Below are 25,757 nucleotides of genomic sequence, written 5' to 3' on the forward strand. Positions count from 1 at the left end.
GTACGTTCTTATGCAAACGTATTTTCTAATTAACAGTTAACATTATCAAGTCGTGTCTGATTATGTTTAAGTTCTTGCAGAATAAAAAGAACAAATGAACCGCTTGCCATGGATTAAAACCCCGTAGTGAATTTGTAGGACATATAATATATATATATATATATATATATATATATATATATATATATATATATATATATAAAGGCCAGGACACATACACCTTAAGGGGTCCTTAATGAACTTGGAAAGAAATTGTTTGTGTTATTGTGGCGCTGCCTCTCCAATCCGCTGGAAGCACGGAGAGTTTACCCGCTCGCTGGCCCAGATGTGTACAGCCCGTCGTCACATCCCCCTGATTAATTCGGTGACGATTAATAGGAACCAGCCGAGGAAATTAAGATCACACGGAGAGACGGGCACCTGGCGCTTAGAGTGCGACTCACTGACGGACGGCCTCAGCGAAGCACGGGTACTTTTTCTCCCCGCCGGGAATACAACAATGCGGCCTGTTTGCGCAGCAAATCCCCTGCGACTGAGCTGTTGTGTGAAAGCTAGGCGGACGCCACCGAAAGGCGGAGCGAGCGACTGGCTGTCGGCCCCGGCTGCAGACTCTCTCACGTCCGTCCGCGCCTCTCCGCTCGGAGCTCTTTCATTAGCGGGTACCAGCTGGAACTGCGCGGAGCTCCAGAGCGGGAGAGAGAGAGACGCGTCTCCGTCGCCAGCTCTCTTAAGAGCGCGTCCTTGACTCCAAATCCCTTTATTAAGGATCCGTTTCACTCATTAAATGAAGTTCTAAATCTTACAAGACTTGATTTTTGCACGCAACTCTCTGTTAGTCTGCAAAAATATCGGAATAGACAACAGGGTCTGAAGAACGTTACCATAGCCTATCTATAAGCATCTGAACGGTTGTTTTCGTTACTAATCGCACTCAAAGCCATGTGCTCGAATTCAGAATGATATCAGTGAGACCATGGACGCCAAAGTGACAAAGTGAATTTGTAGAGGCAAAATGGCTAGCAAATCACCATTACAACACTGCACACAAGGCTCATTGTGGCATCAATCAAGATTTCTTTGTCATTTTTACATGGGTGTGACATACGTCATCAGAATGTACAGCCTATTATGTCAATCCCCCAGTGACTCTACCTCTGCGCTCAGAGAGAGAAAGAGAGAGAGAGAAGGGGGGGGATTGATTGAGTTATTCTGTGATATAAAAAAGAATGCAATCATGCATCGAATGAGATCATTACCACATAAAGGGTCCGTATTTGGGGGGAAAGGGCTTCTTTTCCCCATCATTGTCGTCACCACTCACCTGCATTCCGGTGAATCCCATTACCACCGAATTGATTGTACCCAGAACCCCCTCGGGGTCAAAGGGTTGGGTGGTGCGGTACAGCTCCTGCAAGACCACCGAAAAAACAGATTATACAATCAGCGGGCGAAACCTCCCGCTGTGCGCACTCCGTCAAATCCCATCCCCGCGAACACGCTGCGGATCACAAGCCCCGATCAGCACCGTAATGCTCCAATTAGTGCTGATAACACGACCTCCAATGCTGTATTCCAAGAAAACTACCAGAATACCACTTGATTCTGAAGAATGGAACAAGATTTTAATGACCACAAAACAAAACAGAAGCAACAAGACAGGTTTATATTTCAATGAAGAAAATTAATTGGATCTTATTTAAAGTTTGTGCCTTGCGTGTCAGTTAAACCCAGGGCCGAAGACAAATTAGCATTAACAAGCTCTATTCAGGAGCGATGCTTCTTCAGCCTGTTGATGTCCTGATTAGTGTTTAATTGCACTTTAGGCAGTCAGAATGATAGCACTGTTTTTCCACACTGGGGTGGCCACTCTCAAATTCTCTCTTTAACCATATAATGTTTCCCAGGAGGAGTCTAAACTGTCAGAAATGTATGATTACTTACAACATCTGCACAGTAAATATTTGCACAAAAAATCAAACCATGTAGCCATGCTTTCTCCTGCCATTCCATTGATCCTGTGTAAGTTTGATCGAACACTTCCAGAGACAGACCCCTGAGTGCTTCGCTGCCCGCAGACTATTAGAGCTGGCTCTCTGCTTCGCTTGTTATTGCAGAGTTTCCGAGGGAGTTGGGGTTGGGTTGTCGGTTATGCTTACATGCAGATTGATGCCTTTTATGTGTTTTTTAAAGTCTTTGAAGGAGTCTGAGCCAAAAATCCTGGCAGGCGCAAAGCAATTGTGGGTAAACTGAGGTTCAGACGGAAAAGTGCCTCATCAGCTGAACACAAATCGACAGCAAGGAGCCTGGCCAAGTCTACAGTCAGACTCCAGTGTCCCTCAAAACTAGCTCCACCCTGAGGCTGTTAGCCAGCTCCACCCAGAGGCTGTGATACTCCTGTTAGCCAGCTCTGCACTGAGGCTGTGATACTCCTGTTAGCCAGCTCTGCACTGAGGCTGTGATACTCCTGTTAGCCAGCTCCGCACTGAGGCTGTGATACTCCTGTTAGCCAGCTCCGCACTGAGGCTGTGATACTCCTGTTAGCCAGCTCTGCACTGAGGCTGTGATACTCCTGTTAGCCAGCTCTGCACTGAGGCTGTGATACTCCTGTTAGCCAGCTCCGCACTGAGGCTGTGATAGTCCTGTTAGCCAGCTCTGCACTGAGGCTGTGATACTCCTGTTAGCCAGCTCTGCACTGAGGCTGTGATACTCCTGTTAGCCAGCTCTGCACTGAGGCTGTTATACTCCTGTTAGCCAGCTCCGCACTGAGGCTGTGATAGTCCTGTTAGCCAGCTCTGCACTGAGGCTGTGATACTCCTGTTAGCCAGCTCCGCACTGAGGCTGTGATAGTCCTGTTAGCCAGCTCTGCACTGAGGCTGTGATACTCCTGTTAGCCAGCTCTGCACAGAGGCTGTGATACTCCTGTTAGCCAGCTCCGCACTGAGGCTGTGATACTCCTGTTAGCCAGCTCCGCACTGAGGCCCCCTCTATGATCTCTGCTACGGATCTCGCATATTCTTGTTATTCTAATTCTTCAAATCCTAAATATGGAGCTAAGTAAGCACATATTTCCGTATTCTTACATACTAATGTGCTGGTCACAGTCAGCACTGCAACAGTCTACACTCAATGCCAGAACACAGGAGTTCACAATATAGAACCCAGTGCCATGCACATTTCTAGAAAATAAAGAACAGGAAAAAGCACCTTACCTTGCATGTAGGGTGCCTGTAAATGTTGTCCCCTAGCAACCATCTGTCAATGTAGCCAGCCGCACCCCCAGTGCAGTTTGGGTAGAGACCACCATCTCCTAGTCCACCTGCTCCAACATAACCTCTATGGGACAACCACAGACAAAAAAAACCTGTGACACAACATTACGCAAAATGACACAAGACTTAAACCTACACCTGTTTGATATCTTGGATGGTCTTTTCTAATTATAATAATACATTATAATTTTACTCATTATAATGCACAGAACTTATAAGGCGGTGGAAGCTAGCACTACTCTGCCGTATAAACATAGCAGCTTGCCAGAGGATATTGACTGGAAACAAGACACCTCATCCTTAAACAAATCTAATGAAAGATTGACATTATTATCAATATTTTCAACTATCTGCATGTAATAATTCTAATTATTATTATGGCTGTGCAACTTCTTGTGCTATGTATAATCACACTCACACACACATACACACACACAAAGGAGCTATTAGTGCTGGGCATATCATGTGCTACCCCTTATTTATCCTCCATCACCAGATATCCAGGAAACAGAGACATTACATCTATTTCTGTCTCTGCAGACAACGTGTTGCTATTTACAGCTGTACCAGGGTAAGTGAAACAGGCTGCCAGCTCTGTCCGATACACCTTCCTTCTCCTGCGCTGACCTGTATCGAGATAGAACCACCTCAGCCCCTCAGTCACTCAGATCTCTCCCTCCTTCTCCATCAGTTACATGCTTTCTGTTCTTTTGTAGTGATGTAATCTCAATCACCTCTATTATGCATCATACTAAAAGTTGTATTCCTGGATGTAAAAAAACCCCAAAACATGCTGTTTCAGCATCACATGAAGTGAAGGTGCAGCCATCAGAACCTGGACCTCAGTCTGTTTTAACATGGCAATAAGTGTTGTTTTAAAGACACTGGATAATAAAGGATCCAGACCTCGGTCAAATATGTCAATGCTTTTCATTCAAATACTTTTCTGTGCTCGACTAATCTTGTTTGGTGCAACTGAGCCAGGGTCAAATCTGCTTTTTTCAGGGCTCAGTATGTTTTGTCTCTTTCGTCCAGCACATTTCAAATGAAACAATGGACACAAGGTTACAGTCCAGACTGTTAGCAATGGTTTCAGGTTATTTACATCCATATTGGGTGATGTGTGCAGGAATTTATTTTACACGTAATGCACACCCCATCCCGCTTTTCGTTTTACTTTTATGCCAATACAGGTACAATTCTGCTTGTTGGAAATAGTTACACAAGGTAGACTTCTGTGTCATGCTAAGCTAGTAGCTCTGCCCAACACTAAGTTTAGGCTACAGGCTTAAGTACGAGTTAAAGAGGAATCCTGTACATTCACAGAGAGGAGGTGCAGCTAAAGCAGCCTTATTTACACAGAGAGGAGGTATAGCGAAAGCAGCTTTATTTACACAGAGAGGAGGTGTAGCTAAAGCAGCCTTATTTAAAGAGAGAGGAGGTGCAGCTAAAGCAGCTTTATTTACACAGAGAGGAGGTGGGGCTAAAGCAGCCTTATTTACACAGAGAGGAGGTGTAGCTAAAGCAGGCAGCCTTATTTATACAGAGAGGAGGTGCAGCTAAAACAGCCTTATTTACACAGAGAGGAGGTGCAGCTAAAACAGCCTTATTTACACAGAGAGGAGGTGCAGCTAAAGCAGCCTTATTTACACAGAGAGGAGGTGTAGCTAAAGCAGCCTAATTTACACAGAGAGGAGGTGTAGCTAAAGCAGGCAGCCTTATTTACACAGAGAGGAGGTGCAGCTAAAGCAGGCAGCCTTATTTACACAGAGAGGAGGTGCAGCTAAAGCAGCCTTATTTACACAGAGAGGAGGTGGGGGCTTGAGCGAAGGAGGAGGAGAGCGGAGGGAGTAGCAGAAGATGGATCCTCTGTCTCTCCTCTCCCTCATTGGCGGTGACAGGCCCAGATTGGGTAATTATCCCCTTGGAGGAGCGCGCTCAGACCCATAAATCACGGGCAGCCGCTCCCGTTAGCGCAGCGGGCAGCCGCTCCCGTTAGCGCAGCGGGCTAGCGGTCCCGGCGCACCCCTGCCCCTGCGAGGCGCGAGCCGTCTCCAGCCGGGATGTGACACTTCCGCCGTGCGGGAGAGGCTGGGAGAGGCTGGGAGGGGCACAGGTGTCAGACGATATGACTTCCTGCATCAGCCGCGCCAGGCTCTCGGGCACTCTGGGCGTGCGTTAGATTCATTCATTACGGGGCCCTGGCCTGGGCTCTGGAATAAAAACCCACGGCTTCAGAAGCTGGCTGGAACAAGACGGGTGAAACGGTCAAAGAAAACTAGCAAAAGTAGAAATATAAATAAATGACTTAATAAATACGAGCGAACACACAGTTACGTGCTCTGTGTTCCAGCCCACTGCAGGTAAATGGTTGGCATTTATATAGCGCCTTTATCCAGTTCGTCAGGAGCATTTTTTAGGGGTTAGGTGTCTTGCTCAGGGACACTTCGACACAGCCCGGGCGGGGGATCGAACCGGCAACCCTCGGACTGCCAGACGACTGCTCTTACTGCCAGAGCCATGTCGCATTTGCATTTGAAATAAAACACTGAGTTTATGGGTAAAGAGCTGCCTGTACTCAGTGTAATATGACAGTTGGCTGCTCAGCTGTTTCTTGGCCAGCTGTGTGTTGTTGCATTATTAGTTCCGGCACAAAAAAAAACTAGTAAAAAGTCCAGATTCTAGGTGTGGAATTAGCATTTGGATTCTGATGCTGTTGCTGTTGATAGAGTCTTTTAATGCCAGTGAAGTTTCAATGGCAGTAAAGCAGGCTGTCATGAGGCTAAACATTTTAAATAAATCAATCAGAGACATAGCCAAAACACTGGGTGTGTCAAAATCAACTGTTTGAGACATTGTTGTGACAAGCAATGTAGTGGATGTTCGAAGAATACTTTTGATTGTGAAGGAATACCCCTTTTCAACTGTAGAACAGGTCTAGAACATTCTCCAGGATCGATGTGTCAAAGACATATAAGGAGAAGACTACACCAGCACAACCCCAGAGGGATGCAAACCACTGCTAAGCCTCAAGAACAGAATGGCCAGGTTAGAGTAAACTAAAAATGTACATTAAAACCTCTGAAGTTCTGAAACAAAATTGTGTCAGTGTCTCCATACTGTATGCAGTATATTCATAAGATTGTCTTTACCTTTGAACTGCTTGTGTATTCTCTTATGTGTGTAATGTGCTCTTGTGGTATGAGGTCCGTTGTGGAAAGCCTTGGATAAGTGGATGGCCTGTGTGGCTCAGAACAGCAGTCCATTCTCAATCGTACAGATCGACCATGAAGATTTTTATTAGTTCAGCATTTTACCCCACTACATCCCACACTCTCCGTCATGGACCGGCCCATGCATGTAGTGCGCTGGTGTGTGTGTGTGTGTGTGTGTGTGTGTGTGTGTGTGTGTGTGTAAATATGTGTAAGTGTGTATGCATACATGTGTGCCCATACATGTGTATATACGGTGGGTGGTGTAATCCTTTAATTATCAATAGACTGCAATCATAACTGAGTCTTAGTTCTCCTACCTAAAATAAACCCTGTTCTCAATGACTTATTTGGAACAGGCTGTCAACATAGTCATAGAACTGTCAGGATAACACAGAACAGGTTGTCAGAATTACATGGAACATACTGCCAGTATTACATGGATGAGATTGTCACGCTTATGCACATGGAACAGCACAGCTGTACTTACGTGGGACAGCCGGGGACAGGCAGCAGGAAAGTGACACAAAGCCACACAGCCTCCAGGAGAATAATGAAGACCCACTGTGGCCAGTACAGAACCACATCCTGCAGCGGAGTCCACCAGCGATGCTGTTTACAGCACATACAACATACACCACAGCTGTTTACACCACATACAACATACAACACAGCTGTTTACACTACACACCACATACAACACAGCTGTTTACACCACATACAACATATAACACAGCTGTCTACACCACATACAACATACAACACAGCTGTTTACACCATAGACAACATACAACACAGCTGTTTACACCACATACAACATACAACACAGCTGTTTTCACCACATACAACATACAACATAGCTGTTTACACCACATACAACACAGCTGTTTACACTACACACCACATACAACACAGCTGTTTACAGCACATACAACACACAACACAGCTATTTACACCACATACAACATACAACACAGCTGTTTACACCACATACAACATACAACACAGCTGTTTACAGCACATACAACACACAACACAGCTGTTTACACCACATACAACATACAACACAGCTATTTACACCACATACAACACACAACACAGCTGTTTACACCACATACAACATACAACACAGCTGTTTACACCACATACAACATACAACACAGCTGTTTACAGCACATACAACACACAACACAGCTGTTTACACCACATACAACATACAACACAGCTGTTTACACTACACATCACATACAACACAGCTGTTTACACCACATACAACATATAACACAGCTGTCTACACCACATACAACATACAACACAGCTGTTTACAGCACATACAACATACAACACAGCTGTTTACAGCACATACAACATACAGCACAGCTGTTTACAGCACATACAACATACAACATAGCTGTTTACACCACATACAACACAGCTGTTTACACTACACACCACATACAACACAGCTGTTTACAGCACATACAACACACAACACAGCTATTTACACCACATACAACATACAACACAGCTGTTTACACCACATACAACATACAACACAGCTGTTTACAGCACATACAACACACAACACAGCTGTTTACACCACATACAACATACAACACAGCTGTTTACACCACATACAACACACAACACAGCTGTTTACACCACATACAACACACAACACAGCTGTTTACAGCACATACAACATACAACACAGCTGTTTACACTACACACCACATACAACACAGCTGTTTACAGCACATACAACACACAACACAGCTGTTTACACCACATACAACATACAACACAGCTGTTTTCACCACATACAACATACAACATAGCTGTTTACACCACATACAACACAGCTGTTTACACTACACACCACATACAACACAGCTGTTTACACCACATACAACACACAACACAGCTGTTTACACCACATACAACATACAACACAGCTGTTTACACTACACATCACATACAACACAGCTGTTTACACCACATACAACATACAACACAGCTGTTTACACCACATACAACATACAACACAGCTGTTTACATCACATACAACATACAACACAGCTGTTTACAGCACATACAACACACAACACAGCTGTTTACACCACATACAACATACAACACAGCTGTTTACACCACATACAACACACAACACAGCTGTTTACACCACATACAACATACAACACAGCTGTTTACACCACATACAACATACAACACAGCTGTTTACACCACATACAACACACAACACAGCTGTTTACACCACATACAACACACAACACAGCTGTTTACAGCACATACAACATACAACACAGCTGTTTACACTACACACCACATACAACACAGCTGTTTACAGCACATACAACACACAACACAGCTGTTTACACCACATACAACATACAACACAGCTGTTTTCACCACATACAACATACAACATAGCTGTTTACACCACATACAACACAGCTGTTTACACTACACACCACATACAACACAGCTGTTTACACCACATACAACACACAACACAGCTGTTTACACCACATACAACATACAACACAGCTGTTTACACTACACATCACATACAACACAGCTGTTTACACCACATACAACATACAACACAGCTGTTTACACCACATACAACATACAACACAGCTGTTTACATCACATACAACATACAACACAGCTGTTTACAGCACATACAACACACAACACAGCTGTTTACACCACATACAACATACAACACAGCTGTTTACACCACATACAACACACAACACAGCTGTTTACACCACATACAACATACAACACAGCTGTTTACACTACACATCACATACAACACAGCTGTTTACACCACATACAACATACAACACAGCTGTTTACACCACATACAACATACAAAACAGCTGTTTACATCACATACAACATACAACACAGCTGTTTACAGCACATACAACACACAACACAGCTGTTTACACTACACACCACATACAACACAGATGTTTACAGCACATACAACACACAACACAGCTGTTTACAGCACATACAACATACAACACAGCTGTTTACAGCAAATACCACACACAACACAGCTGTTTACAGCACATACAACATACAACACAGCTGTTTACACCACAGACAACACAGCTGTTTGCAGCACATACAACATACAACACAGCTGTTTACACCACATACAACATACAACACAGCTGTTTACACTACACACCACATACAACACAGATGTTTACAGCACATACAACATACAACACAGCTGTTTACACTACACACCACATACAACACAGCTGTTTACAGCACATACAACACACAACACAGCTGTTTACAGCACATACAACATACAACACAGCTGTTTACACCACAGACAACACAGCTGTTTGCAGCACATACAACATACAACACAGCTGTTTACAACACACACCACATACAACACAGCTGTTTACAACACACACCACATACAACACTGCTGTTTACACCACAGACAACACAGCTGTTTTCAACATGCACAATAGACAATATAGCTGTTTACAACATGGATGAGCTGTGTAACATGTGTGATGCATTGTGGGATATGTGCCCAGTGTAAGGGGTGTGATGGAGGACCAGACGCACCTCCTCCTGCGGGACGTTTCTCCCTGGAGAGAGTATCTGCATCAAGCCCAGAATGAAGTAGGTGAACCCAAGCCTCTGCAGAACCCCAGGAACCCGTGCCCAGGACCAGGAAACTACAGCAAACAAACAAACAAACAAGTAAATAAACTAAACATGAGCAAATAAACACATTCATAAACAATCCAATACATAAATAAATACACAAATAATAATTGATGAAACAAGCAAACAAACAAATTAATTAATACATACAGAAATAATGAAATTTGAAATCAATAAATAACAAATAAATAAATAAAATTAAATTGAAAATAATGCACAGATGTTGTCCATGAGGAGGTGTTATTTTTTGCATTCCCCGTCAACCCAACTTTTATATGTTTATATGTTTTATTAACGTATGATTCTATATATGGAGGGTCCTAAAGGTGATATTGTTAATCAGCTGTTTTGATTTTAGCACCTTCTATTTTAATCAAATAAATCCTTATGACTCTTTTAGGCTGATATAGAAAGTGGCATGATGACAAACGATAAAAAATGCTCTTAGGTTGCAAAGAAAAATTTAATTTGAGTTCTGTATTGTTATTGCTGTTGATTTTAATGCATGGTGCAAATACGTAAATAAAAAATAAATAAGGAAAAAATAAAATAAATTGTTTCAGTCCAGAACAGGAATACATCTGTCAGTGGAGAATTCATCACAGGACCCGTGTTATCTCCAAGAAACAAGAAAGAGAAGAGGCAGAGGGAATGCTGGGAAACGAGGTGCCTCCTGAGGAGATTGATGGTAATCTGCACATTAGTTAATTGAAAAGCTCTTCAAAGGACAGATTCCTGCGAATCAACACTTACCCCATCATTGATCCCAGCAAATCAAACGGAAAGGGGAAATGTCCCTTTTCTCTTAAGTACCGGAAGGTGGGGTGTGACTGTCTGACCGAAAGAGTGTCAAATAGCTGATCACTCCTCGGACAGGAAGCTGGCTTCCTCCACCGCCTGACACTCACGGCAGTTTCTCCCACACCTCGGCCTTATGGGCCATCCATCAGGAAATGCTCAATATACACCGTGAATAAGTTGTTGAAAACAGATCAATTACATTGTATCCGTGTTTTCAAATAGTTTGTGAAAAATAGGTTTGGTAGTGAAAAAGAATAAGATATTATGTAGACATGTTAAATACAGCATAAAATGTTACAATATAGTGTTATTAATAGTTTATGTAAAGGAGTTTATGATTATTATTATTATTATTATTATTATTATTATTATTATTACTTGCTCTGATGGTGAATAACGTATTTGAGCTTTGTAAATTAGTTTTCTGTATTGCAAGCCATCCATATTATTTTGATGGCATGCAACATGAAATATAAAGCAATCTTTCATTTCAAACAAAATGTTCCTGTCGGTCTCAGACACAAGACGAAGACTGGTGTGTATTTTATTACGCTGCTAGCACTGAAGACATGCAGCACATAATGGCAAAACAGAACCCTCCTTCCATTATCGCAATGTCCATTATACCGCGGGCCTTGTACTGTGTAACATTATCTGCTGTTATTGCCCATTATCAGAGATTGTTTCTGATGAATCCAGCCAGCTTTAAAAGTCCCCTGATATGATGTTTTAGTCCTGAAAGTATCATAATATTTTTGTTAACCCGATTACGACGACATCGTCTCCGTTCCATTACGAGCACGCAAACTGAGGGGAGAGGGGTACCTCCGTGCCCCCCTTCCGTTGGACGCTGATAGCGGTACCTTCCCCCGCTTTAGCCTATCGGTCTGGGACGCCTCACCCTTGTCTGCGTCCTAAAGACATCCAGCGTCCTCGGAGGCTGGCAGACTTAATTAGCGGACACAGCTGTCACTCCGAAGTCCGCTGAATGAATCATTCAAATTAGATTTGATCCGGCGCTCTTTCGAAAGGAAGCATGACGGAGAGGCTGAACAAAAATCATTTCACAGAAAAAAATTCAATATACAGTAAAATAATGCTAATGTTGTGATGTAGCCGATACAATGCTAATGTTGCCACGTAGCGCTGTAAGTAGACTGGAAGATTAAAAAAAAGAAATAAAAATAAAAATAAAAAACATGATTTTTGTCGCTGTGCTTGAGAGCAGGAACAGCACCAACTGACCAGTTTCACTTACGGAATCAAGTGAGATAGACTGAAATACATTGGAAATATGCTGAAATATAACATTAATACATTCCACAGCAGCATATTCATAAATAATAATAAATTGTATTATCTGAAGACAGCAGTACACTCTAGGAACAGTGAAGGTACATTTTTGTTCTTTTTTATTCTTTCCAAAATGAACCCTGAAAGTACAGTAATGTTCTCTTTGGGTGCAAATTAGTATGTTTTCCAAGCAAAGAAGCTACAAATTAATTATATATGCAACTATAAGGTACTGCCCCAGCGACAAGCATTTGTACTTTTTTAGACACTTTTCGTGCCTTTATTTCTGAGAGTGTGCCACGTATATGGCCCATATATTGTGAAGCATTATGATATTTCATTTCAATATGTCTTCAGTGCATTTCATTTCTGTGCGGGTTGATCTTGCACTGCACCTTATGCTTACAGTAAATACAGCAAGCTGTCCTAAAATGCACTTTACACAAGAGAGCAGAAAAAAGCCAAACTAATTATTGAAGAACAATTTTCTACCCCCCCCCCTATTAGGAAGCAGAGATAAACTAAGAGCAGAGCCAGTCGATTGTACAGGAACCCAAGATAAAGCGCAGTCCCAGATTGAGATTATTAAGAGCTGATAATGCTGCTGCATTAATATGGAGAATCATCAGGATTCTGTGTAGGCACTGTGAGCCGGGCAGGGCAGGCACAATTACATTATTCTGACTGGTCTGAGTACTGTCCTCTTAGTACAAACACAGGACTAAATAAGGAACCTACTGTGGGTTTAATAACTTGGACTGACCTTGGACTTATACGGTTCTATCTGTGTTCTGAGTGGTTCTGCGATATTGAGCTTCAAATATGCCAAAATGAATGGGCTCCAAGCAGATTCAACCTTTTAAATTTTTTCATACTTTTAAACAGTATTTTTGTGTAAAACACATATTCAGTGCCCTGTGACGGAGTGTAATGATGGGTAGAGAGTACGCACGTGACCTGTCTCTCTGTGACAGGGCGTAGTGACTGATAGAGAGTACGCACGTAGGCCATCTCTCGGGCTGTGACAGGGCGTAGAGAGTACGCATGTAGGCCATCTCCCGGGCTGTGACAGGGCGTAGAGAGTACGCACGTAGGCCGTCTCTAGGGCTGTGACAGGGCAGAGAGAGTACGCATGTAGGCCATCTCTCTGTGACGGGGCGTAATGACTGATAGAGAGTACGCACGTAGGCCGTCTCTCGGGCTGTAGTTGATGAAACAGAATCCGATGAGGATGAGGACGGCGCTCCTCCAGGTCAGCTTCCTCAGCAGCTGCAGAGACGAGGTTCCCTTCCTCCGGAGCGAGCTGAAGGCCAGCACCACCGAGGTCCCCATGATGAACACAAACCTGGAGTCACACAGCACAACACACCAGTGTCCTGAGGTCCCCATGATGAACACAAACCTGGAGTCACACAGCACAACACACCAGTGTCCTGAGGTCCCCATGATGAACACAAACCTGGAGTCACACAGCACAACACACCAGTGTCCTGAGGTCCCCATGATGAACACAAACCTGGAGTCACACAGCACAACACACCAGTGTCCTGAGGTCCCCATGATGAACACAAACCTGGAGTCACACAGCACAACACACCAGTGTCCTGAGGTCCCCATGATGAACACAAACCTGGAGTCACACAGCACAACACACCAGTGTCCTGAGGTCCCCATGATGAACACAAACCTGGAGTCACACAGCACAACACACCAGTGTCCTGAGGTCCCCATGATGAACACAAACCTGGAGTCACACAGCACAACACACCAGTGTCCTGGGGACCCCATGATGAACACAAACCTGGAGTCACACAGCACAACAAACCAGTGTCCTGAGGTCCCCATGATGAACACAAACCTGGAGTCACACAGCACAGCACACCAGTGTCCTGAGGTCCCCATGATGAACACAAACCTGGAGTCACACAGCACAACACACCAGTGTCCTGAGGTCCCCATGATGAACACAAACCTGGAGTCACACAGCACAGCACACCAGTGTCCTGAGGTCCCCATGATGAACACAAACCTGGAGTCACACAGCACAAAACACCAGCACCACCGAGGTCCCCATGATGAACACAAACCTGGAGTCACACAGCACAACACACCAGCACCACCGAGGTCCCCATGATTAACATAAACCTGGAGTCACACAGCACAACACACCAGTGTTCTGAGGTCTCCATGATTAACATAAACCTGGAGTCACACAGCACAAAACACCAGCGTCCTGGGGACCCCATGATGAGCACACTAGTGTTCTGAGGTCCCCATTATAAACATACAACACACCAGTGTTCTGAAGTCCCCATTATGTATACATGACACACAATTATGAATGCAGCTGAACAGAGTTACCGACACTACCTTAAACACCCCCTACCAGCCTGAAAAAAGTTTATTAGCAGTTTATTAACTCACCATGGCATGACAAAATCAGCAACAGTCAGACCTGAAAGACAAGAAAAATATAACAATGCTAATTCTTAATTAAGATTAAGAACTAATATGGTGGACAATCTAAAGCACATTTCCCTGGGATGGCAGAGGGCCTCGTGCAGTCTACAACCCCAGATTATGGGGGTTGTAACCCCAGGTTATGTCCCCAGGTTATGGAGGGTTATAACCCCATACATGTCCCCAGACTGGCCCTCCAGAAAAGGAAGGGATTCAGTCCGCAGGCTCACCCAATCCTCGCAGCAGTTTCCTTGAAATAGCTATGAGTATATGGCTGTGTCTAATTTTGCATGAATTTTGAATTTCAAAAAATATATATATTGTTAAATGTTTTTTTTTCTTCTAGTTCTCAATAGTTTTTAGCTGACAATGTGTTTCCATAGTCCTGGGCATATTTGCTCCATAGTTGTGTACATACAGTAATCCATTAAAGCATTGATGATTGTGCCCGTATTATATTCCTATAGATCACAGTAGATCATCGCAGAAAACTGGGTCATTGGAAGTGATAATGTAAAATAATGAATGTTAAATAAATGTTTTTTTCTGAGTGTGTGTTTTATTCTAAAACCATGTTCATATGAGATTTCGATTTTTTAGACAGTGAATGATTTATAAAGCTCCATGCGGGAGACAACGTAGCCCTAGCTGTCATATCAATATCCATCAGCTTTTTCTCTCTGATCAATACAGTTGAGCTGATATGATGAAGAGGCTATTATACTGCTGAAATTGAGTTCGTTCTCCTGGAGATGCACTTTGTAATAGTCTCTATTAAAATTTTAGATGCCGTCCTTCCTCGTTTCTCCTTTTCTGGCCATCATTAATAATATCGATCCCCGTCCGGGACCCCTGATAAGATTTGAATGAGACCAGGAAGTGGAGCGACACCGGCTCTCATTATTTAAAGTACATCCTGCTGTGACAGGAAGTAGGAGGACATGAGCAAAACAAAAAAAGGACATGAGTTTTCTCCTGAAGTTTGATGATACAGAGCCCTTGCTCAAGCTAGGTTTTGAAACAGCTGCCAGCTGGTTGACCAGTTCAGACCAGCTCTCCGCTCATTATGGTTCAGCTGGTTGACCAGTTCAGGCCAGCTCCCAGCTTGACATGGTTTAGCTGGTTCACCAGCTACCAGCTCAGACAAGCTACCAGCACTGGCTGGTTGACCAGCTCATACCCAGCTAGACCAGCTTCATGACATATGGCATAGTTGGACTTTAGAGCAGATAATAGGGCAGGAAATGTGTGAAATGTCTGCATGCGCACACCTGTCGTCTGTTTTTAAGCTACTGTAAGCTACTTTCATTGTATGACACATGGTGCTGAGTGCTCAGCAGGTTCTGGCTTCTAGCATGTTTGCAGGTTATCTGCCTTTGTTTAATGGGCAAAAGCAGCCATGTGAACACTGTTATCATTGTTATCAGATCATATCACTATGTTGATGGGCTGGACTTTGATTGATGGATCATATATACCCTGCTGCACCCACCAAATCTAAACAGTCTTTATCATCAGCATGTTATATCCAGCACTGTACATTCCAACAGCAAAATATGCAATACACCTGCAAAGAACAGGAGAGTGTGTGTTGGGAATGACTACAATATTCTTTTTTTCAGAGGGCAAGGTCAACACGTATTTCGGTCCTCTAAAATGTCATGTAAAAGAATTCAAATTCAAATTAAACAAAGAAATGTATCCAGGACACTGGGGAACCTACTCCTCTTTGTGAAGAGTGTCATGTGATTATCGGGCCTCACCGTTCCATGGCGCATGCTGAAAGAACCAGTATCGCCCTCCTCCATAGTTCACGAAAACCATGACAATCAGAGAAAGTCTGTGGAATAAAAAAGCAGACTGCATGAATATAATCCATCTGCACTGCCCATGACATCTTACATGACATTCCTGCTGGGTTTTGAAACAGCTGGTAGCTGGTTGACCAGTTCAGGCCAGTTCCCAGCTTGACATGGCTAAACCATGGTGCACCTGCTACCTGCTACCAGCTCATACAAGTGACCAGCACTAGTTGGTTAACCCGCTCATACCCAGATAGACCAGCTTCATGACCAGCTAGACCAGCTTCATGACCAGCTTGGCCATGCTGGTTGATCAGCTCATACCCAGCTAGACCAGCTTATCACCAACTTGAGCAGTTCAGTTTTCATCGCTGGATGAAACTGAAGCAGGGATGGCTTTCTTTACACACTATCCCTTTATTCAACCGAATGCTTATTGCAGCAGTTTGGCTGAAGAACACCACTCCAGGGCACAGCTTCCCCTCACAAGATTCAAACCCATAGCCCCTATGGTCAGTAGTCCTGCTCCAAAGCCACCACAACAAAGCACTGAGTATTAATATTTTATGCGGTACAATAGCTTTGTTCACCACCATCCACTTACAAAGAAAACTCCTGAAATGAGAGCAAACCGCATTGAATACACTGCATCAGTTCAATACAGGGCTCTACACTCTGTGCCCCATTTTGCTGACTGCAATATCATGGTAGGATCATCAGGTGCAGCTTTGACATCATACATTTGTGGCAAGGGTGCGGTTCGCTGGAAGAAGCAGAGCAATCCGAGAACCACGCCTACTGGATAAGTAGGCACACACCTGGACTACATTTCAAATTAGTCCAGGATGTTAAATATGTGCTCTTTTGCACAGTAGGTGGCTGAGAAACAAGGTGCAAGGAAGCAGAGATCCCTGCGAGAGAGAAAGAGCAGTGTGCAAACGGGAAAAGCTACAGAGCTGAGAAGCAGTAGTTTGCTCTGCTTTTATTTTCCCTTCTTATTTTCATTTGTTATTTTTAATCCTGAATCCTGTGAGGGTGACGGCCAAAGACTTTTTGTTTAGTTGTCAGTTATGCTCACTCTCTCTCTATTCTCTGCTCCATGTATGAGTAAAACGCTGCGGCAATCCTTCATTTCTCCCAGTGACCCTCTCCTCTATCCTCTCAGGGGTGTCACTGTGGGTGGCAATATTGTTATTACTTGGCTTTTTTGACTGCTCCACTTCACATCAGCCTTGGTGTTCTTTTCATGATAGCTGACCTCCTCATCGTGGATTATGCCAAGTTGATAAATCAGTCATTTCTGAATTTATGTTTTTTGTAGAAAAAGGTTTCTACAATTGCTGTTCTACTGAAGCATTTAGCATTGTGTACCGTCATCATAGTATCACTCTTTGTAATGAATTCATGAAATGCACAAATAAATACAAATATTTGGCATTCATATTTACAGTGCAGTCTACAGAGTGACACAATTTGTGTTGTGCTGGGTATGTGCTGGATGCAGCACATTGCATTTGATATCACACAATGAATATGATGTTAAAGTGCAGCAGACTGCCAACTTTAATGTGTGGGTATTTACATCGATATTAGGGGAACCACGTCGGAACTGCAGCACAACACTCCATATGGGTATTGTACAAAAATACAATTTTCACCAGTATTGGGGGAAAACTAAACCAAAACGAAATTGTTCCATGTCTTCTTGGTCGATGAGGCTAAGTGCTGTTCAGCAGTGATAAAAGTGAGAGTTGGGGTAAAGGGAAGTTGTGTGTGGCAGTGCAGGCTGGAGGCCTGTGGTGTCTATGCCGCTGAAACCGGTGATTTGGTCATGCTGTCTGTCAGCCAGAGCACAGCTGGACACTGTGCTCATTTGGACTCAAGTTCCAATCCCATTTTCTCATCCATTCCTGAAATGCAATTAAACCCGCATTACAGCCCATTACTGCAGCCCCCGTCCACGGCTCTCCTGTTTATTCCTGCTGATATACTGCAAGCTTTGTGCTCTGAGCCCCCTCCCACCCCATAATCGCCATTACCCACACACTCATTTTAGCTTATTTCTGTGTGTGTGTGTGTGTGTGTATGTATGTTTGTGTGTATGTGGGTGGGTTGGTTGATTATGTGTGCATGCATGAGTGTGTGTGTGTGTGTGTGTGTGTGTGTGTGTGCATTGTTTATCTGTGTATGTGTCCCTGACTGTCTGGTAGTGAAAGGTTGTAGAGCTGAAAGAGCTGTAGAATATGATTCAAATAAATGGAATGTGTGTTTATAGTAACATGATTTTGAGGTATTTATAAACAACCCCTTCAAAGTTTTATTTAAGGTACTGCTTCACAGTGACACACACACCTGTGGCCCAGGGCAGTCCAGCTTCAAGCTGTGCACTCTGTACATGCATTTCCATGTGATCCAGGCACTATCTCACTCTCTGCAGTCCACACAATACTACAGGACAGCTAGAACTGACAGGCTGGGCCTATCTCTCAGTGGTGGTCACTGATTGGCTGAGGAGCCATCCATGCTGCCAGGAGAGACTAATGAGCAGTACCTCAAAGTGCTCTGAACCAAAGCAAGGCTAATTTCAGTATATCTGCTAATTAGCCCCAAATAACCTCCAACCATAGATATTCAGAGATTGTTATTACTGTTTGATCTGCATAGAGCAGAGAAGAAGTCATTTAATGCAGCTCTTCAGCTGCTTTAGCTAGCGTTGGGACAGGTGAGGAAATGCATGTTCATTGCCAAGCCTGTACCACCGCAAAAAAACAAAAAAGTCAATCTGTATATTTGTATAAGTACTTTAATCTTATATTTACATTTAAAATCTTATTTCTATGACTTTTCTGCTAAAAATAAGGTGAGACAATTTTACTCACTTTAAGATTTGCCAATGGGGTAAGACAATTTCAATTGTCAAGCAAACAATAACTTAAAACAAGCGAATATTTTCTTTTCAATTGTAAGTCTCATTATGAGACTAAATCGCTTGTTAAGACATGCTTTTTTGCAGTGGCCTGGTGGGTTAATGGAGGCAGGGTACGTAGGAAGCCAAGCACTTTGAAGGTAACAGGTGCACACCAGCCTTATTCAAATGGACTGCGTAATCCTTTAATGTCTGAAAAAGCTCAGACATTAGAAAAAGATCTGCCAATGATTATGCAACACTTTCAGAGTGCTCCATTACTCCACGGGATCAATATGAAGCTTCACAGAGGGAGTCAGGATAAACTTACTGCTAACAGGGGCATTTAACCTGCGACAGACAACATACTGAACCTGTCACAGGAGAAAACTACAGAATAACGTCAACAGACCGCAATAAAGTACTCCTGATGTTTTTGCATGCTGTTGGGATTATTTTCTTTATCAGGTATTCTAAAACAGCAGATATTATGTATGGAGCATTATATCCATTTGCACATACAGTATTCCCTCAAATAGCTTGGGTTAAGTGCAAGGACACAGTGGCTATGCCCCACTGCCCTGGACTCCAACCCTAGTCCTGGAGAGCTACTGGGTCTGCTGGTTTTTGCTTCAGCACCCTGGCGCAGGTAACCAGGTGAGGTGAGTTAACTGAGCAATGAACTGCTCTAATTGATAAATGAAGTTTCACAGTTGTAACAAAAACCAGCAGACCCTGTAGCTCTCCAGGACCAGGGTTGGAGGCTACTGCACTACTGTATGTGAGATTCAAACATACCCCTTTGTGATTTTAACCCACGTTGTGTCTGAAACCCAGAGCACTACTGCTAGAGTAAACCTTCCTTTTAAATGTTTATGATAGGATAATAGCAGGGTTTTGTACAGAGGATGCAGTGAATTACAGTTTTCATGTTACGATGGTGTGAAAACATGGGTAAACATAGCCTAACCCTACACTCTCAGAAAAAAAGGCTGTCATACTGTAGATGTGAGGTGTGAAAACTCCCAGACAAAGAGCCATGTTGCCTGACAGAGAAACTCTTTAACTAGAGAGGGTTCCTCTATGGCATCGCAGGGTTCCTCTATGGCATCGCAGGGTTCCTTTTGGAACCATGTTTTTCTGACGGTGTCGTAGGAGTTGTTAATGATCTGTGGTGAGCCTTTAACTATGATACAGCAACACCTAGAAGAGGATACATGCAGTCCTAAATGGCTAAACTCTTGACAGTACCCTTTAATAACCTGATGAATCTGCAGGGAAACAGGTTGTTTTCAGTCTTATGCTATTAACACAAACACATTACTTTTCTAAATCTAATTGGGGGGAGGGGGGGTCATATATTTTGTCACATAGGAAATGATAATGTGGCTCTGGCCGGTGCGATATCAGTCCTTTGAATCACTCAGGAAATGAGAAGCTGTCCTTCCAGCGCGTTTATGCTGAACTGCTGACTAAGGCAGCTATAGCATAATTTATCACACCGGCATAAGTTACCGCAAGCACGGGGTGAGGAGATGGACGTCTACATGGAACAACCATCGCGGTCGAACCCTGAAACCCTGTGAAAGCTTCTGCATCACGTCGAACACATTCGCCGATGGAATGTTGAAGATAACCGCATCAGTGTCTGCTGCTTAATGGTGGCGGCCATTGCTTGACTGAAAAAAACACCGTGTTACAGCTGGCATTTCTACAGCTATCTTCACCGTGTTACAGCTGGCATTTCTACAGCTATCTTCACCGTGTTACAGCTGGCATTTCTACAGCTATCTTCACTGTGTTACAGCTGGCATTTCTACAGCTATCTTCACCGTGTTACAGCTGGCATTTATACAGCTATCTTCACTGTGTTACAGCCGGCATTTCTACAGCTATCTTCACCGTGTTACAGCCGGCATTTCTACAGCTATCTTCACCGTGTTACAGCTGGCATTTCTACAGCTATCTTCACCGTGTTACAGCCGGCATTTCTACAGCTATCTTCACCGTGTTACAGCTGGCATTTCTACAGCTATCTTCACCGTGTTACAGCCGGCATTTCTACAGCTATCTTCACCGTGTTACAGCTGGCATTTCTACAGCTATCTTCACCGTGTTACAGCTGGCATTTCTACAGCTATCTTCACCGTGTTACAGCTGGCATTTCTACAGCTATCTTCACCGTGTTACAGCTGGCATTTCTACAGCTATCTTCACCGTGTTACAGCTTGCATTTCTACAACTATCTTCACTGTGTTACAGCCGGCATTTCTACAGCTATCTTCACCGTGTTACAGCCGGCATTTCTACAGCTATCTTCACCGTGTTACAGCTGGCATTTCTACAGCTATCTTCACCGTGTTACAGCTGGCATTTCTACAGCTATCTTCACCGTGTTACAGCTGGCATTTCTACAGCTATCTTCACCGTGTTACAGCTTGCATTTCTACAGCTATCTTCACTGTGTTACAGCCGGCATTTCTACAGCTATCTTCACCGTGTTACAGCTGGCATTTCTACAGCTATCTTCACCGTGTTACAGCTGGCATTTCTAATGGGCCGTGGATTTATGAGCACAAACACAAATGAAAGGGCTCCAGGAATGTTCCTGGGATAAGGCCTGTATCTGCGTTTCCCTTTTCCTCCCGTTTTCCCACCAAATTCAATTAAGCCAAACCATTATAGCTCCTCTTAGCCCTAACCTGCTGATACAAGATTTTAATCGCGCGCTATCATCTCAAAAGAGCTATTACACAAAAAAACATGCACGCGCACACACACCCATGCACACACATTCATCCAGACCTCTCCAAATGCACCCATTAGTCTCCATAGCAACAAAGACAAAGGTTAAGCCATTTTCCAGATGAGGCCCTTTGCAAATTATTGCAATATACCAACTTATTGCCAATCTTTTTAATTAAAACCTTTCAGGGTCTGTTTCAGTTCGTCTGTGGGAGCAGTACCCTGGGCTGGCTGAAGTACTGATTTTTAAACACGTCTTTGGCCTGATGAACGCGCTGGATAAAACATCAGGATTAAAACACAGAAAGGGCAGTGTTGCAGAACACTTAGCACTATATCACTGTAACATCTGAATGAAGATTCCATCATCTCCTTTGAAAGGTGAATCAAAAATGTATCCATTTTAAGGTTGTGAAATAAAATCTACTGCATTGTCAAAAATATAAAATGAGCAAATCAAGAAATGTTCCACTGTGACTCCTATACAGTTGTGTTCAAATAAATAGCAGTGCGTTAAAAATAGTGGATAAAGTGCATCTATTTTTTTTAATAGCTTTTAGTTCCATATTTGTGTGTGGAATGTAGTGGAAACATTACACATTCTATTTCAAATCAAAGCAATAACAAATTTTATCAAGTCTGCGTTATTCTTTTACAGGAAGCAAACAGTGTCGACAATTTTCTCCTCAAACTCAAACATTACTGACATTTTTCAAGATTTAACTTCACTTTAAATTACTGAATAATTTTATTAATTTACAAATAAAATTACTAATATTTTGTTGCATAACCATTGCTTTTGATAACTGCTGCGCATCTGTGTTGCATCAAGTCAACCAACTTCTGGCACCTAGAAACAGGTATTTCAGCCCAGGATTAACAAACTACATTCCACAGTTCCGGTAAATTTTTGGGAAACTGCATTGTTAATGTCACCCCACATGTTTTCAATGGGGTTGAGGTCAAGGGATTGAGCTGGCCACTCCATTACCTCAATCCTTTTTGTCTGGAACCAAGAAGTTCCTCGCTCGTGTTTGGGGTCATTGTCTTTTCAGAGGCATTTCCTCTTCGGCATACAGCAACATAATCGCTTCAAGTATTTTGATGTATTCAAACTGATCCATGATCCCAACACCGTAGTATGAAAAACATCCACGTGATTTTTGCACCACCATGCTTCACTGTCTTCCCAGTGTACTGTGGCTTGAATTCAGTACCCAGGGGTCGTATGATGTACTGTCGATGACCACTTGACCCGAAAAGAACAATTTTATTCTCATCAGTCCACAGAATGTTAAGCCATTTCTCTTTGAGCCAATCGATGTGTTCCTTGGCAAATTTGAACCAATTCTGCACATGCCATTTTTTCAACAATGGTGCTTTATTGGAGCTTCTTGCTGATAGATCATCTTTGATCTTTCTGGAGCTGATGAATGGCTGAATTTTTGCCATTCTGACTATTTTTCCATCCGTTTTAACAGTAGTTGCTCATTTTCTTCTGCATGTTTGGGGTTTTTGTTGCCATTTTAAAGCATTTGAGATTATTTTAGCTGAGAATCCTATAATTTGCTGCACTTCTTTATACTTTTTCCCCTCTCCAATCAAGTTTTTAATCAAATGACGTTGCTCCTCCGGAATGGCCCATTTTACTTAGCAAGGAAATATATTTTATACCAATGTGTGAAACATTTGCTTCCCTTCTTTCTTAATAAAGGACAATTAATGACACGTGTGTTTTCACAGAATTAATGAATTCTCGAATGAAACTCCACACTGCTATTATTTTGAATACGCCCTTTTCAATGAATGAGTCAATTACTCAGAACAAGCAGCGTGCATGTCATGACAGTTGGGCCTGTTGTTTTTCTATTACACTACTACATCTTCAAGTAAATGATTTGCCATGCAGAAATATCACTACTACTAATAACAGTGGTTCATCAGGTTACTGATGTTGTACTGCTATTTCTTTTAACACAACAGTATATTGTAAAGACTGAGATTCAACCCCTTGGCTTAACATAAACATACTTTCTGGTTTTTGCAGAAATATGTATTGTATATCCAGTGGGATAGTTTAATGCAACTGAGATGTCCTTCAAACAGGAAGTGACCTTGTACAACAAAAGAAAGAATTTGTGTCAGACACCACAGCAAGCTAGGCGTCTGTCTTGAGAAATTCATTATTATAAGAATGACATTTTATTAAATAATCGTCAGTCATAATTTTTGGGCATTATCAAAAATGTATTTTGACCATATTGCTGCAATCTGGTTAGGATAACTACTTTTTTATAAAAGTTTTTTTTTTTCAAGCCGTACAGAAGATACATTATTTAAATTGTGTTTTCTGGTCTCCTGGTTTTGTGCGTAATTGTGAGTTATTGCGAGCACCAGGCAGAAAGTGGAAAACCGTAAAAAAGCACAGTCGTGAAGGAGTAAGTCATACTTAAGATGATTTATGAAATGGAAGAGCTTGATTAAATAATGCTCTAATTAATATAGCGGGTTCTGCGGAAGTTTATGAGCAAAGATGACATATGGTTATTTATAATACATTTTTCACATTGATTTTCATATCAAATGACTGGAGAAGGAGGGTTGGCTGTTGTTGCTTATTTCTCCAGAACGGACTCTGCTGAGTAGACAATTCGTACACATCTAATGTTGCATTTGGTTGATCAGTTTTTTTCACTCTATTATTTTATTTTGTTAAATTGATTAAAAGAAACTATCGGTCCTTCGTGACTTGCATAGCTTTCTACAGCACATACTGTGCACACTGTTCACACAGTTGCATGTTTACTTAAATTGCTGAAGTTAAAACACTGGTATTATACTGGTCCTGGCAGGTGAAATTATGGACCCAGACGTCCAGATGCGCCGTGATTAAAAACAAAATCCTTTTTAAAAAATTAAAATGCAAACAATGTCTGGGGTGATATATGCAGTGTCAGAAAAAGGCTTTCAGTTTGACAGGGATGGAAAAATACTGCTGTCATCCCAAACTCACTCATACCCGAGCCAGACTTATGGAGCAGTTTTCAGACAAAGTTTTACCTATTTACGATATTTTCATTAATAAAGCCGACAGGCTGGGGTAACGGTAAACTGAGTGATGTCACACCTGTAATGTGATCACTGCAGCCACAGCATTGCTCATGAACAGTAATTGAGGCGGGGGAGTTATAGTACCTGTTTGTGTTTACATTCTACTTTGAGAAAGGTCACAATGCTCCCCCAATCCAGCAACTACGTTACTTTGAATTCACTTTGTCAACTGTGACACACAGAAGTGGAGTGTTACTCCAAAAAAAATACCAATACAGTAAGTCACAGAATACAGTATAATCGACAAGTGCAATGTTCAAGTAGCAAACAGTTTAATAAAAGGGAGTGCCAATAGGTATATATTTACACTGCTATAGCTATGATACTACCCCACAAAGAAAGAAAGAGAGAAAGAAAGAGAGAAGGAAAGAAAGTTAATCAAAATGGAGGTCTGATAGAATCTGAAGGGTCTTCAGTCTGGGTCAGA

At 42.6% G+C, this 25,757-nt stretch overlaps 1 protein-coding gene across 1 annotated transcript in view; it reads right to left on the bottom strand.

The window, feature by feature from the left end:
- Positions 1-25,757, bottom strand: part of si:dkey-192p21.6 (uncharacterized protein LOC565246 homolog) — a 59,390-nt gene that overhangs the window by 15,386 nt on the left and 18,247 nt on the right. The window contains exons 7-13 of the mRNA XM_061228671.1: positions 16,531-16,607; positions 14,732-14,762; positions 13,492-13,652; positions 10,112-10,224; positions 6,972-7,093; positions 3,210-3,333; positions 1,322-1,408 (exon numbers count right to left, since the gene is read on the bottom strand). Coding sequence (XP_061084655.1) covers positions 1,322-1,408; positions 3,210-3,333; positions 6,972-7,093; positions 10,112-10,224; positions 13,492-13,652; positions 14,732-14,762; positions 16,531-16,607 — 715 coding nt within the window. The remainder of the gene's footprint in view (positions 1-1,321; positions 1,409-3,209; positions 3,334-6,971; positions 7,094-10,111; positions 10,225-13,491; positions 13,653-14,731; positions 14,763-16,530; positions 16,608-25,757) is intronic.

This window comes from Conger conger, chromosome 18, assembly GCF_963514075.1.
Source record: "Conger conger chromosome 18, fConCon1.1, whole genome shotgun sequence".
Taxonomy (NCBI): domain Eukaryota; kingdom Metazoa; phylum Chordata; class Actinopteri; order Anguilliformes; family Congridae; genus Conger; species Conger conger.